Source organism: Dicentrarchus labrax, unplaced genomic scaffold (assembly GCF_905237075.1).
Source record: "Dicentrarchus labrax unplaced genomic scaffold, dlabrax2021, whole genome shotgun sequence".
In the NCBI taxonomy this organism is placed as follows: Eukaryota; Metazoa; Chordata; class Actinopteri; family Moronidae; genus Dicentrarchus; species Dicentrarchus labrax.
Genome location: NW_026136703.1, coordinates 1,094,971 through 1,110,005, shown reverse-complemented (window position 1 = coordinate 1,110,005; position 15,035 = coordinate 1,094,971). Strand labels below are relative to the sequence as shown.

General features: G+C 41.3%; 1 protein-coding gene across 2 annotated transcripts; it reads left to right on the top strand.

Moving 5' to 3' along the window:
* Positions 1 to 1,357: 1,357 nt before the first annotated feature.
* On the top strand, positions 1,358 to 14,476 carry ak7b (adenylate kinase 7b). 2 transcript variants are annotated; one of them, XM_051383739.1, is made up of 19 exons: positions 1,542 to 1,867; positions 2,015 to 2,218; positions 2,426 to 2,605; positions 2,681 to 2,789; positions 3,337 to 3,431; positions 3,809 to 3,913; positions 4,014 to 4,097; positions 5,281 to 5,369; positions 6,985 to 7,075; positions 7,369 to 7,446; positions 8,553 to 8,702; positions 8,875 to 9,003; positions 9,122 to 9,227; positions 9,357 to 9,485; positions 9,583 to 9,648; positions 9,825 to 10,022; positions 10,567 to 10,787; positions 11,382 to 11,540; positions 11,622 to 14,476. In XM_051383739.1, exons 1-19 carry the CDS (start codon positions 1,823 to 1,825, stop codon positions 11,658 to 11,660), a joined length of 2,277 nt encoding a protein of 758 aa, XP_051239699.1. In that variant the 5' UTR covers positions 1,542 to 1,822; the 3' UTR covers positions 11,661 to 14,476. The 2 variants fall into 2 exon arrangements, with proteins under 2 accessions (XP_051239708.1, XP_051239699.1); XM_051383748.1 differs by lacking the exons at positions 1,542 to 1,867; positions 2,015 to 2,218 and adding an exon at positions 1,358 to 1,492.
* Positions 14,477 to 15,035: the final 559 nt, after the last annotated feature.

The following is a 15,035-nucleotide window of genomic DNA, read 5'->3' as shown; positions in this document are numbered from 1 at the left end:
AAGCTCATAAACCCACTGCCTGCTCAGAGGACACACACAGACTACAAACGGTGGAAAGCATCAACATATAAAAGATGGATGTTGAATCTTCACTTTACAAAAATGAAACATAATATCCCGGATACGGTCGCTGCCAACTTTCGCCACTTGGAGCCAGAGTGCGCAGAAGTGATCACTGACAGGTGAAGTGAATAACACTGTCAGTGGGTGGGATGTATCAGGCAGCAAGTGAACATTCTGTCCTTAAAGTTGATCTGTTAGAAGCAGGAAAAATGAGCAGAGACTTTGAAGTAGTGAACAGAATACAATGCTTTTATCCCACTGTATATCTCCTTGTTTCTTTTAGATGAGAACTGGCCAGCCTTGTGGACTGAGAGTCAAGCTAGGGAATTTAAAAACACTTTAATTTACTTGTTTACTTGAGTATTTACATTTTATGCTACTTTATAGCATAAAATGTAAATACTCAAGTAATGGATCAGTTAATGCTACTTTATACTAGAAGTATAAAATAGCATAAAATGTAAATACTCAAGTATTACTCCACTACTCAAATACTCCACTACATTTCACAGAGAAATATTGTACTTTTTAGTCCACTACATTGATTTAACAGCTTTAGTTACTAGTTACTTCTCAGATTAAGATTTTATATAGAAAACATGTGATCAGTTTATTGGCTTGTGTTGCTTATAATAAATTGTGTATAATACATACCCAGCCTTTCAGAATGCTTTCAGTTATGTGTGGATGCATGTAGCGGACTCAGGGCTCTATCTTGCACTCAGCCCAATTGACTTTGTACACTGGCGCTTGTATAATTCCTGTTTTGCACTCGACGCACATTGGAATTTTCCCTCCACCGACGCACGTCCTTAAATTAGGGAATGAACTTGCGCTCCGGGGGGCGGTTCAGTGAAAAGAGGAGGCGTGTTCCGGCGCAAACGTTCCCTGGTGCTATTTTGCTGTTTCAGAAAACAATTCCGCCACAGACCAGGAAAACCCTAGTCTAAAGTCAGTGGCGCTTATTCAGATGCTATTTAAAGGGCGCAGACTTGAGGGGATGTGCCTGAGAGGCAGCAGCAACATCGCCACCCGGTCAGGACGGGCATTAATACTTTGCCGCATCCCGGACAGCTCCCGCTCCAGCATGTCAAACCCGGTTTGCTGCAGGAACTGGTGGTCCTCCGGCGTGTAGTGGGTCTGGATCCTCTGCACCTTGGTGTTTGCACTGCTCCCTCCTCAGCTGGCCCTTGCGCACTGCTCTCAAGGCCAGGGTCTTCTTCCTGTGAAGCTGCGTTACATTGTTTTGATTTATTGTATGGCTGTGTTACATTTATTTCATGTCAATAATGCCACTTCTCTGTATTTTACGGCCCTGACGAGAACGTCGGTCTCCTCGGCTGTGAACCGCTCCTGGCGTGCGCCTGGCCAATCCGCCGTTATAATGGCAGTCCGCCATGGAACAAGCGCGCCTGCTTTTAAAGGGAATGTGAGATGACGCTCTGATTGGTTTATTGCATGTTACGCCCAAACTACACCTATGAGTAATGTAACTACTTCAGACCAACCCATTTTAGATTTAGTCATTTATCCCACCTTCATAATAGCAACAGTGCCGAGATCCGCCCACAAAGCTACTTGCGTTTTGCGTTTGATACTTGCGTTTCAGATCGTTAAGATAGAGCCCTCAATCTGTTAGTGAGTGTGGTGGTGCTTGTGGGGTGTCGGTCCGGGACGTGTGTGTTCGAGGCTGGGAGGGAATCATCACAATATACCCGCTACAATAAACTACACCACTGGATATAGAGAAATATGAAATATGACAAAAAGTCAGTTTGATAAAAGTGACCTCCTGCAGATTGAGGTAAAGTGAAGTGATACAGGGCTGTTAACGTTACTTGTAACAGAGTATTTCTGCACTGTGGTACAAGTACTTTGACTTCAGTTATGTTCCACCTCTGCGTTGAGGCCTATGTTAGAGTCCACAGGGTGTTTGTGTCACGTTCTCCAGCGGAGGACCCCACCGCGTGCTGCGAAGACGCTGGCGTCGCAGGCACGAGAGGGCCATCCCCATGGCAACGGGACACCAACAACACTTACCTTACTTCCAGCTGTGGACAGGCTGGCGGAGCCCAGAATGGAGAGACTTAAACAATCGCCTAAAAGAGTTTTTATTAACAACGTAGACTCATACGCTTCAAAATGTATTTCCAAGGTAAATATATTTGATGGTGGAGCTCAGAATGAAGCTAGTCGAGCTGCTAGCTTGCGTTAATGTGTGCTAGCTAACAGCTACTGAGCAGGACGTTGAACTAACGTTACTGCAGCACACGCCGATATGAAGGCCGTGGACAGCTTTAACGTTAGTCACTGACATAAGTTAGTTAACGTTAGTTAACGTTTGCATCTCCCTGTGTCGCAGTTCCTTTCACAATGTGCGCTCGGAGCGCCTGTTGATGCTGAAGGAGAGATGGAGACTGAGGAAGAGGAGGAGGAGGGAAGAGTGGGTTCAAAGCAGAGCGGAGAAGGAGCTTTTCACGTTGTTGGGACTGTCTCTGAGGAACCTGACGAGGGCAGAGCTTATGTGCTGGAGCAGTATTCAGTGAGTGCTTCATCATTCAGAACCGTCCACTAGCACACATTGTCTGATGTCTCATATTTCTTGTTTGTGTGCCAGAAACTGAACAGGGAGGAGCTACTTGCAAAACTGATGAGTTGTGATGTTGTTATTTACAACATTACCCAGCATGCCGATCAGGTAGAAGAAGCCTCCTGGGCTGTTTCAGGTAAGCAGTTGATGGCTGTGCCGCATGTGACGGTGAAAAAAAGATTCTTGAAGTCATTATAATGAGAAACTTTCTCAAAGTAATGACATGGTATCTCAAAATAATGAGAGTGTCTCAATATTTTGACAGTATGGAACACAGTGTTTAATATTCCTCCCTGTCAGAAAGACAAATACTACCTGAATGAATCTTAGATAATATTAATTTCTGAGTGTAATATTGCTTTAACTGTATTAGTTTGTACTTTACTTTCTGCTATTTATTATACTGGTACGCTGGCTGCATTAAGAACTCTTTTTGTACCTCATATTTTAACCAATTTGAAAAATGGATGGAATCAATGGATTTTTGCGTAGCTCTGCTTGTACCTTATGAACTGCAAAGGAAATAAATGATGATGATAGATGATAATAAAAATGATAATAGAACAGATTGTCAGCAGCCAACACGTGAGCAAAACCTGAAAATGATTGCAGTGGTAAACAATAATTAGATGTAATGACACCATAATTAATGAATCAGTCAATGACATGTGTTTTCTTTGTAGCCCTCCACAATGAAATGAGCCATTTTTCTAAACCGAAGATGTTCATCCTTGTCTCCACGGTGATGACCTGGGCTTGCAGCAAGTCAGTCGATCCTGTAAGTAGACACATACAGTGCCTCTGGCCAGCCTCATGTTATCTTTTTGTGTAACATGGATCTATTTTTCTGACCAACAGCCACATAACCAAAATATGTTCAAAATCTGATTCCTCACTCTAGAAAATGTTTGTATTTTAAAAATAGGTTAAGTAAAATTATTTACTTTATTTTCTGTCAGTAATATTCTGATATAACTTCATACATCTGAATAATCTGTAAGCAGTAATTGCCTTTTTAGTAACCACATCATTTATCTAACAATGTGTCACTTATTTATTACAGTAAACCAAATTAATGAATGTTTATTTGTAAGTGTTCCAGGTCTGTTTGCCCACCAACCCTGGCCATATCAGATTTATGTTATGTTATAACAGGATGATGATCCTTTCACTGATGAGATTTTCTGGAGAAGGAGAGCACATCCCAACTTCAAACAACACACTGACCTGGAGAAGAGGGTGGCCAAAATGGGCAAAACTGTTAGTTTCACATTCAACTAAATTGTTACATTTCATACAGGAAACACATTCATTCTGACATACAGCAGCTATGACCCTGTCACATGGTTGTTGCTTTTAGAACATGAAGTTGTTCTCAACATACGTGGTGGCGTCGGGACTTCAGTATGGGATGGGAGAGCAGACCTTCCACTTCTTTTTCAAGGTGAGGTTTGAAAACTGCTGTAGATTGATGCTTTGGCTGCCAATCAGATCCATTTTTATTTCCCCAGTATACATACATCTCTATCACTGAAATCACAGAAATGTAATTTTGTCATAGTGTTCATTTTCAGGAGTGTTTACTGTTAAGTGTAGGCACATATGTTTTACAGCTTTCTCTTCCATGTAGCTGCCAGTGTTGCTGTTTGTTTGTATGTAGATATGCTATATGCTAGGCTAATCGATGTTGAAAAGACAACCACATTTTGAAGATGGTTAAAAGATAAAAGTGACACATATATAATCACATTTTAAGTTAGCTAATGGTAGCAAACATTAGCTAACTAGCTAAGTAACGACTGTGGTAAATGAGTCAGCTAGTTAGCTAGTGTTTTGCTAACATTTCAGATGTAACTAGCTAGTGAACAACTGATGTAACATTAGTGTTTGCAGAGCAAACTAGCTACTTTACAGTTGCCATAGAATAGCTGGCTAGTTATCTAGTGTTTAGCTGGCTAGCTAACCTAAAGTGTGAATATAAATATGACACTTACACATTTAAACCATCTTCAAAATGGGATTGTCTTTTCAACATAGACTAGCTTAGCACATAGCATATCTAGCTATCTGGCTTGCTCAAATGTTATTGGAGCACAAAGCAGAAAGGGCCAGATAGGGTCAATTACCCTTGGTTCACTTTCAGATGAAGTCTCAAATTTTTTAAGATAGAAAAAAATCATATTTCCCCTAAATGTGGCCACTGTGGCTCTTGATAATGCTAATGTGACTCACCACCTCCGTTGTAGAGATTCTGGGAAAGTGTATCCAGAAGAGAAGGTGGGTTCTTCCCATACAGTATGGAGAGCTGCCTGTTTTGGTCCAGCCTGCCTCAGTCTTTTCTTACAGTTGATTTTGGGGAGGTGGATCATGAGTCTGCAGTACGACAATGTCGATCAGGCCTTTAACTTACTCAGCTGGGATCAGTCGCCAGACTTACTCAGTTCATTTCAATTTCAATTTCCAAGGGGCATTATCAACGGGTGCAGTTCATAATGCCTCTGGACACAGTTGGATAGATCTACAACCAACATCAATCCTCAGCTCTAGTCAAAGTGTTGGATGGACCAACATGACAAACGTGAATTTGCTTCACCTGTGTAACTAATTGAAACAATCTGTATTGTTAGACAGCGTGGTTGGGACGTGAAGGTGAAATACCTGTCTTTGGAGATGGCAACAACATCGTTCCCACTGTTCACATCAATGACCTGGCAAGGTTGGACACACACATGCACATCAATTTTTTGTTAATACTACCTTGAACAATTATTAATGTGAGGATATACAGTGCCTTGCAAAAGTATTCACCCCCCTTTGCTTTTTACCTATTTTGTTACAGCCTTTAGTTCAATGTTTTTTTAATCTGAATTTTATGTGATGGATCAGAACACAATAGTCTAGGTTGGTGAAGTGAAACGAGAAAAATATATACATAAAACTATTTTTTAGAAATAAAAACTGAAAATTGGCATGTGCATATGTATTCGCCCCCTTTGTTATGAAGCCCATAAAAAGCTCTGGTGCAACCAATTACCTCCAAAAGTCACATAATTAGTGAAATATGAGAAAAGTGCCACATGATCTGTTAGTACATAATACACACCTTTTTTGAAAGGCCCCAGAGGCTGCAACACCTAAGCAAGAGGCACCACTAACCAAACACTGCCATGAAGACCAAGTAAGGGACAATGTTGTTGTCAGGGTTGGGTTATAAAAAAAATATCCAAATCTTTGATGATCCCCAGGAGCACCATCAAATCTATCATAACCAAATGGAAAGAACATGGGACAACAGCAAACCTGCCAAGAGACGGCCGCCCACCAAAACTCATGGACCGGGCAAGGAAGGCATTAATCAGAGACCTAAGGTAACCCTGGATGAGCTGCAGAGTTCCACAGCAGAGACTGGAGTATCTGTACATGGGACGACAATAAGCCGTATGCTCCATAGAGTTGGGCTTTATGGCAGAGTGGCCAGAAGAAAGCCATTACCTGGCAAAAATGGCACGTTTTGATTTTGCGAAAAGGCATGTGGGAGACTCCCAAAATGTATGGAGGAAGGTGCTCTGGTCTGATGAGACTAAAATTGAACTTTTTAGTCCAGGGAAAGATGGATGGTGCTAAATGCAGGGATATTCTTGAGGAAAACCTGTACCACTCTGTTCGTGATTTGCGGCTAGGACGGAGGTTCACCTTCCAGCAGGACCGTGACCCCAAACACACTGCTAAAGCAACACTTGAGTGGTTTAAGGGGAAACATGTAAATGTGTTGGAATGGCCTAGTCAAATCCCAGACCTCAATCCAATAGAAAATCTGTGGTCAGATTTAAAGATTGCTGTTCACAAGCGCAAACCATCCAACTTGAAGGAGCTGGAGCAGTTTTGCAAGGAGGAATGGGCAAAAATCCCAGTGGTAAGATGTGGCAAGCTCCTAGAGACTTATCCAAAGCGACTTGGAGCTGTGATTGCCGCAAAAGGTGGCTCTACAAAGTATTGACTTCAGGGGGGTGAATAGTTATGCACATTGACTTTTTCTGTTGTTTTGTCCTATTTGTTGTTTGCTTAACAATAAAAAAACAACAAACATCTTCAAAGTTGTGGGCATGTTCTATAAATTAAATGATGCAAATCCTCAAACAATACATGTTAATTCCAGGTTGTGAGGCAACAAAACACGAAAAATGCCAAGGGGGGTGAATACTTTTGCAAGGCACTGTAGATTGCACCGAACCCTGCTTTCCAAAAGGCTTTAAGAAATGTGTTCTACATTGATAGAAATTAGACGTAAGGTAACATTTATATGCCTTAAACAATATTTCTTTGTGTTAAAGTGTGATTCAGAACGTGATTGAACAACGGCCCAAGCCGTATTACCTGCTAGCTGTGGACTATTCTAACAATACCATGGGGGACATTGTGAAGGTGTGTGTAGCAACTGATCAAGAAATCTTTTGTTAAATATTTGAGCCATGTCCCTGTGAATGGACTGGAAAAAAAGCCTGTTAAAATGACACTGTTAAAAACAAACATTCAAATGTTAGAGTTGCTGATCAATTTAGAACTTTATTATTTAACACAGACAAAACAACGCAGGTTTTGCAATTAGGTTGTATTACCTTTAGTGACACAGTTGTACATGTTCTCTTGGTATTTATATTATATATGTTTTCATATGGATGATGATATAATAATTCATGAACCGTTTCTCCGCCAAGAAAATTTCCTCTGCACTTGGACCAGGGAAGATCCAGAAAAAGCCAGTGGAGGAAGCCTTCCTCACAAAGGACTTGAGTGTATGTTGTACCTGTATAAATGTATTTATTTTATTCATGTGTTTATGCAGAAAACATTGTAACAGTACAATAACATACACACTGCAGTGCTCCGGGGAGCTTGTTTTTAAATCTGGGCTAATACTGAATTATTAACAATCATGCTATAGTATTGCTACTGAACTGATTTCTTACTAGCTAAACATTTTACAAAGCCTCAGAGTAAGTGCAACAGAAATACACTCTTTTTTTTTTTTTTTTTCTTTCTGAGATGACGAGATTAATCAATCTCATGTCTGCATGTTCAGTGCGAAGCTGGATGTGGTTGTAGTTCAGGATTAAGACTTGAAGCAAGGGGAAACAAACGGTTAGCGCTGTCGCCTCACAGCAGGAACGTCCTGGGCCCTGGCTGGGGCCTTTCTGTTTGGAGTTTGCATGTTCCCCTCTCTGAGACCCATATCCCAAACCAGAAGACAGAAAGTCGGCCATTTTAAATTTAGTGTTAATTTTAGCCGATTTGCACACGTACGACAAACAAACTCTTCCTAGGGAATTCATTGTATCGACTTCAGATGTGATCAGTGCAATCTAAAAGTTGTGCTATTGTGACTGTGCATCAAATGACCGTGGCATTGGCATTTCATTTCTATGTTTTGCCATGAAACAGGAAGTCCTCATACTTCAGTGTACTTTGTCCAATCTTAGGTTTTGGTCGTAGTCGTAGCACCACCCATGAGAAACAGGAAGTAAACCTCGTATAGCAATAATCATCAGATTTTTGTGGAATTTTCCCTGTGTGGTCTACATATGATGCTGGTGCATAATGCAACTGCAGCACACCCCGACGCGTGTTCATCACTGTTTTCAGCTTTAATTTGTGTACAGATTTTACAAATGAGATACAATGTGATACTCGGTGAGCCTTCGAGGTATTGGTAGTTATATTTTTCAACTTTGGACGGAGCCATGCTAGCTGTCTCCCCCTGCTCCAGTCCTTACGCTAAGCAAGGCCAACCACATCCTGAGTTAGCTCTGTACATGAGATTGATATCCATGTTCTCATCTCACTCAGAAAAAAATAGTGAATAGGCTTTAAGATGTGTTGACATGTTATTTCCCCTTGACAGGTAATGGAAATTGATTCCCTGCTGGTTAACCTTCGCATGGAGGGGGTCTATCTCAAGGAACTGCTCTCTATCAACTGGGTGTGTGAGTCTGGTCTGGTGGACAACATAGAGCTGGTGGTAGAGGAATACCGGCAGACCAGGGGACTGCTGGTACGTGCTACAGCAGAAAGCAGAACCTGTCCAAAGAATACACTAGTGTTAGAAGAACTATGAACTGTTTAAATCATGAAATGGCAAACGATATTAAAATTTCATAGACGTAGGGTTGCTACTTTCCCAGATAAGTTGTACAAGATCATCCATGTAAGTGTGTTTCCTTCAGCCAATCCGTCTGTGTGTACTGGGTCCTCCTGCGGTAGGAAAGACCACAGTGTCCAAACAGATCTGTGAACACTACAAACTCCATCACATCACACTGAAGGAGACCATCTCTGAAACCATCTTAAAACTGGTGAGCTTCTCCTAAGGCATACAGATACACATGCACTATTGTTAAGAATATGACATACAGATATTTATTTACTTGTGATTTTATTCCCTTATAATTCCATTTTGATCTCCATTTCCAGGAAGATACTGTGAAGAATGCTGGTCCAGATGCAGAGAATGAGGACACTGCAGCAGAGGCCCATGAGCTGCTGAACAGTCTGAAGGACAGTATGGAGCAGAATGGAGGTACACACTGTGACCAGTGTTTACCTCTCCGGGTCACTACAGCATTTAATCCCCGTCCTTAATCTTACATAACGTTGGAAGGAAAATACCACGTAACTGGATGTCATTTTTAAACTTTTTGTCTGTTAGGTCTTTTGGATGAGCAGCTGTTGGTAAAGGTGGTGAGGGATAAGCTGATGTCTAACCCATGCAGAAACCAGGGTTTCGTCCTGGACAGCTTCCCCAAAACATATGAACAAGCTAAAGAGCTCTTCTACTGTGAGAGACTGACACATACTACTGCACTCACTACACTCAGTATAACATGGATACATGCTATACGTACATACACATCTGTATTTTCTTTTATTTCTAGCTGAAGATCATGAATCAGAAGATGAACCATCCCTGATTTCTTCACACAGCAAGAGGATTATGCCAGGTCTGTCATTCATTTCCAAGGTTACCATGGTTAGCAGTGAGATTTAAGCATGCTTGTACACCTAAACGAAGAGCAAGTTGCAACAAAACTACCCCTAAAGATAATAATGTAAAGGCCTGAGCCTGTCAGTGATAAGTGTTGTAGTATTTGTAATGGTTTGCTTGTGTGTTCCACAGAGTTCGTGTTGTGCCTTGATGCGTCAGATGACTTCCTGAAGAATCGGGTGATGAACCTGCCTGAGAGGCTGGTAAAGGACCACAACTACGAGCAGGAACACTTCCTGCGACGACTGGCCAGATACAGAGAGAAAAACTTGGAAGATGAAACTGTCATCAGCTACTTTGATGAGCTGGACATCACTCCTATGTACCTGGGTAAACCATGAAGCATGACCAGGGCCGTCCATTAAGGGGGCAAAAGGGTAGCTTTCTGGGAGCCAGCTGCCAAGGGGGCCCATAGAGGCCAGCAATAATCATGTTCATCCTAAACATAAGCAATTATAACCAGTGTTGGGAGAGTAATGCATTACTTTAATTCCACTACAGTCGTGGTCAAAAGTTCTTTTTGTCAGATGTTACTATGGTATACTGAAGTATAATTACAAGTATTTCATAAGTGTCAAAGGCTTTTATTGACATCAACAATACGTTTATGCAAAGAGTCAGTACTGCAGTGTTGACCCTTCTTTGTCAAGACCTCTACAATTTGCCCTGCAATTCTTTGAATTCTGGGCCACATCCTGACTGATGGCAGCCCATTCTCGTATAATCAATGCTTGGAGTTTGTCAGAATTTGTGGGTTTTTGTTTGTCCACCCGCCTGTTGAGGATTGACCACAAGTTCTCACTGAGCCTATCACTGACAGCTGATATGTTCTTTATCAAACCTTACTGTGTTTCCTGTCATCCTCTCTTGCCAGAGATCACTAGTAGCAGTGAACCAGACTGCCTGCTGCTGATGCAGAAGATTTTTGACACAGTGGGCCAGCCCAGGAACTATGGCCCCAGCAGCCAGGAGGTGGAGGAGGAGCAGAGGAGGAAGGCTGAGGAGAGGATGAGGAGGGAGGCCCTGGAAGACGCCGAGCAGGAGAGGAAGGAGGCAGAGGAGGCCAGACTCAGGGTTGCACACTGGGAGGAGTGGGTAGGTGCTGGGAGGAAAGCTCCATTAGAGATAAGACTGGCTTCCAATCTGTGCAGTGTACTCAGTAAATCAAAGTGTGAACTAGTTGTAACATTTCACACATGCTTTAGCATTGTGTTGTACATTATGTTCCATATTATCCATGCTATACTTGTTTAGGCTGACAACACAAGATGCAAGCATCACATGCAGGTTAGGAAGGGTGTCACAGAAAAAAAACCTCAAAGATTCACTTTACCACTTAGCTTTTACCGAAGTGTTCAACCGCCTCCTACAGTCTCACTGGATGGAGTTTGCTCTGTTGTCCGACAACGCAACAAGAAAAATGTTTTATGTGCCTTTTGCTTGATCCACTGTGTGTCTAACCAAGTCTCGCTCAAGGCGAAGTCACGTTCTGAAATCTTGGATGGATGGTTGCAGGAAGACAACAGTAGAAACATGAGCGAGTGTGGTGTGTGCAGTACATACTGGACCTTTAAGACGCTGTCCTAAACCAGCATTATCCTTTAAGTGTTAAAGGCTGAGAGAAAAAAAGGTTTTAAACTATGTTTTATATCTTTGTATATTATGTTTGATGCAGTGTGTGTGTGTCAGACTAAGGGTTTGGAGGATGTGAGGCGGCAGGAGGAGGAGCTGCTGGAGGCCCAGTCGGTCCCTTTGAGGAGCTACCTGATCGAGCATGTCATGCCCACTCTGACCCAGGGCCTAATGGAATGCTGCACAGCCCGACCACAGGACCCCGTGGACTTCCTGGTATTGCACTCAGCATTAAGTCACTCTTTGCATCCGACTTCACCAGATTCTGATTATCTCTTTTGGTTTGTCTCATTCCAGGCGGAGTACTTGTTGAAGAAGAACCCCTTAAACCACTGAAAGGTGGTTGCACCAACACATGATGCAAACTGAAATAAAACCCATTTTTTTCCTTAGCTCTTCAATATATTAAAGACTGAAGTCAATTACATGCAGGATTCCTATTAGTAGAAAACCTCCTGGAGTCTTTTAGACTTGTCACAGTATTTCAGCCATCACATGCCAAGTGTCCCTCGGTTCATGCTGGGATTTTGATTAGGTCTGATTTGTAAGTGGCCCATTCTCCTGCCCCTGTTGTATTTACACACAGCTTTGTTTGGGCTCTTGTGTGCCGGCCATTACTTAAAAGCACCCTAAAAAAGCGTATGAAAGTGCATATGAAGCCAAAAGCTAATTAGGAAGTTAATTTGTGTAATGAACTTGGTAAACTCCAAAGTAGGCATTCTCGGGTCATAATTGCTTTGATTTGGCTTCCGATATCCAGGAAGGATAAATGTTACAAATGGCAGCTCATTTGCGTCTCTCTCATGTTGCCACTCGCAACTCCAAAGTGTACATAATTGGTTGCGACGGAACACCAAATTATTTCATTGTACATACTTAATTACCACATGGGGAAATTAGTTGAGTTTATTTGGGAAACATTGTGACGCAAGCTGCTGCAAGACAATTTGACTGCACCATCTGTGAGTAGCAGGTACAAACACAACACGGACAGTTCCTGAAAGTGAATCACACAACTGTGTTCCCTTTCACTCCTGTAGCTCGCTTCATTTGGACCGAACCAATGAAAGAAATGATGCACTGTTCCCTTTTAGTTCTGGTCTGTTTCCTGTTCACAATGACTTTTTACATGCAAAACAAGAGGAGTCAAATGGACTGATAGTTAACTCTGATTGGACATTTTTAATGACTCTTATCCCTTATCATCAGCTCTACATGGATCTGTGGAGGAAAATCAAATTCCTCCTTTACTGAATCCTGTGCAGTAGTACTCTCCAATGTACTATAAGGAGTTTTAACTGGTTATGAAACAGTCTCAGTTTAATACTGATGCCTCTATACGACCTACATAAATAAACCATCAGACTGGCTATTTCTATGTAGTTCTGCTTACTACCTTCCACCGTGATCACTTCTCATTTCCCTGCTCTATATGCAAATAAACACAAAAGAGATGTACCCTACTCAAAATGCTGTCAGTCAATGTCCATCATTACTGTCCTTTTGGTCTCATGTTTTACCTGCGCTGTCAGCACCCCTGCAGAAGAGATTCTCCGTGGTGGCTGTGGGATTTTGTATCTGAACTACATAGGCAGTAAAAGTGTGCATCCTGCTCACACAACAAGACATCTCAGCTCTAAACTTCGCAAATGCTTTCATTTAAATTCCAAAGTGGTCAATTTATTCAACATTGGAGAAAAATGCCAAACAATAAATAGAAATCTACGCAGCTGTAAAATTTCTCCTCCCGTTATTCATCCGACAACTCCTCAAATGTATGTGTTGAGCCTATGGGGGGACAGGAACCACCGGACTAAACTAGCTGATTGTATATAAAGTAGTTCAGACTAGCTCCACCTGGAGCAGCTACAACAGTAGGATTCTATGTATGCATTAAAGGACCAGTGTGAAGGATTTAGTGGCATCTAGAAGCATAGTTGCTGATTACAACCCCCTCGCCCCACCCTCCCCTTCCAAAGCGTGTCAGAGAGACTACGGTGGCTGCAAAAAAAAAATGCCAAAAGCCCTATCTACAGCCAGTATTTGGTTTCTCCGTTCTGGACTCCTGTAGAGACACGGGAAATCTGTAGATAAAAATGGCTCATTGTAAGGTAACAAAAACCCAACAATTCTTATTTTCAGGTGATCATACACTAATGAAATCATACCAATAAGGGCTGCATAGCCCACTGGTGCTCTTATTCAAATTGTGATAATGCCACAATCAAACAAATGTTATAAACATCAAAATGTCCAATTACTAAAGCTGCAGTAGGTAACTTTTTGTCATATTTGCTAAAACTCACTAAAACAGTAATACATGTCACAGATTATCTGTTGCATGTCTCACTACTGTCAGCATATAGTGGAAGTTTCAGCAAATATGAAAAAAAATATGTTTATAAAAATGACCTACTGCAGCTTTAAAGCTGAACCAAACTACCAGATAGAAAAAAACACTGACTGGCTTTGTCTGTGTGATTTAAAGTAAATGTACTGAAACCTGGAAACACATTGGTCCTTTTAAATCTAGGTTTCAAAAGCAAAACTCCTCAAGACAGTGACAAGACATGTAATATATTTCTAGGCCTGTTTGTTAGTGAAATAATGGCTCCAGGTATAATACTGAAGTGTGTAACATTTGAAGCACTAGGTAGAAAATGCTTACTGCAAATCATTTGAAATGTGTCAAATAAATGGATAGTCCAAAAAGCAACACAAATGTTGGTCAGTGCTGTAAAACTGTTTTCTAAGCAGAAGTCCAAAACTTGTTTTCAGGTTTATGAGCAGAATGCTGGAAGTCAAAGATGACCTTTGACCCGTAGGTTAAGCTTCAGCAGCTCCTGTGTGGGTTGCACGTGAAGTGTAGTTTGAGTTCATTTATAGAGCAGAAGCAGCGTTTCCTCAGTGTCTTACTACCAGTGTTGTACCACTAGATGGCAGTCTTAGATCATCTATTGGCTGTCAGGAGTCAGTCGCTCTCGCTGAGAAGGTGATGATTGTGGGTTTTTATTCTGTTGATGATCTATGATTGAATATTTTTATTTATTTTTCTTAAATGTACATTTTGGCATGCAGCAAACATCCAAACTGATCTGTGGACAGTTGTGGATGAATAAACGGAGAATAAAACTTGGCTATATCACATTGAATTTGAAAAAGTTTCTGTTGCTCTTTGTCTATTTAGTCATGATGGGTATCACTGCCCAGTATTTATGCTTATACCATACATTATTCCAAGGAAGCATAAAATGAAGGACTTAAGACTGAAGTCTTGAGCTGCAGGAAGTGAACACCCTACCAAAAAGTGTCACGACACAAACTGACCACAGCACTGTGTGACATCAACTGGTGACAAAGTAACTGCACATACAGTATTAGCAGACAAAAATGTCTTCTCCCTTAAATACCCCATTCAGACATATATTAATACATGGTATATGCAAGTAGTCAGCTTGGAACAATAATGTGTGTTTGATATATGATTTCCACATTCAAATCTTTAAAAAGTGATCTACTCTTCTACCTCATTAAATATTCCAGAATGTTATATTACATGTGAATATGCAAATGTTCATTTCAAGTTTTCCTGCTGGACAAAAGATTTCTCCTACTTCACTGTAAAGTCCATTCTCAGTGTCCAGTCCACTTGTATATGTTGCATACTGGACCAATTTCAATCACATCACATGATCTTCATCATTAGCAGTT

Excerpts from the sequence above, each read along its gene's own strand:
- ak7b (XM_051383739.1), top strand. The coding sequence starts at position 1,823 with ATGACAAAAAGTCAGTTTGATAAAAGTGACCTCCTGCAGATTGAG. Across the intron at positions 5,370-6,984 it reads CACATCAATGACCTGGCAAG|TGTGATTCAGAACGTGATTG; the intron begins GTTGGACACACA and ends TTTGTGTTAAAG. Across the intron at positions 9,004-9,121 it reads CTGAAACCATCTTAAAACTG|GAAGATACTGTGAAGAATGC; the intron begins GTGAGCTTCTCC and ends CTCCATTTCCAG.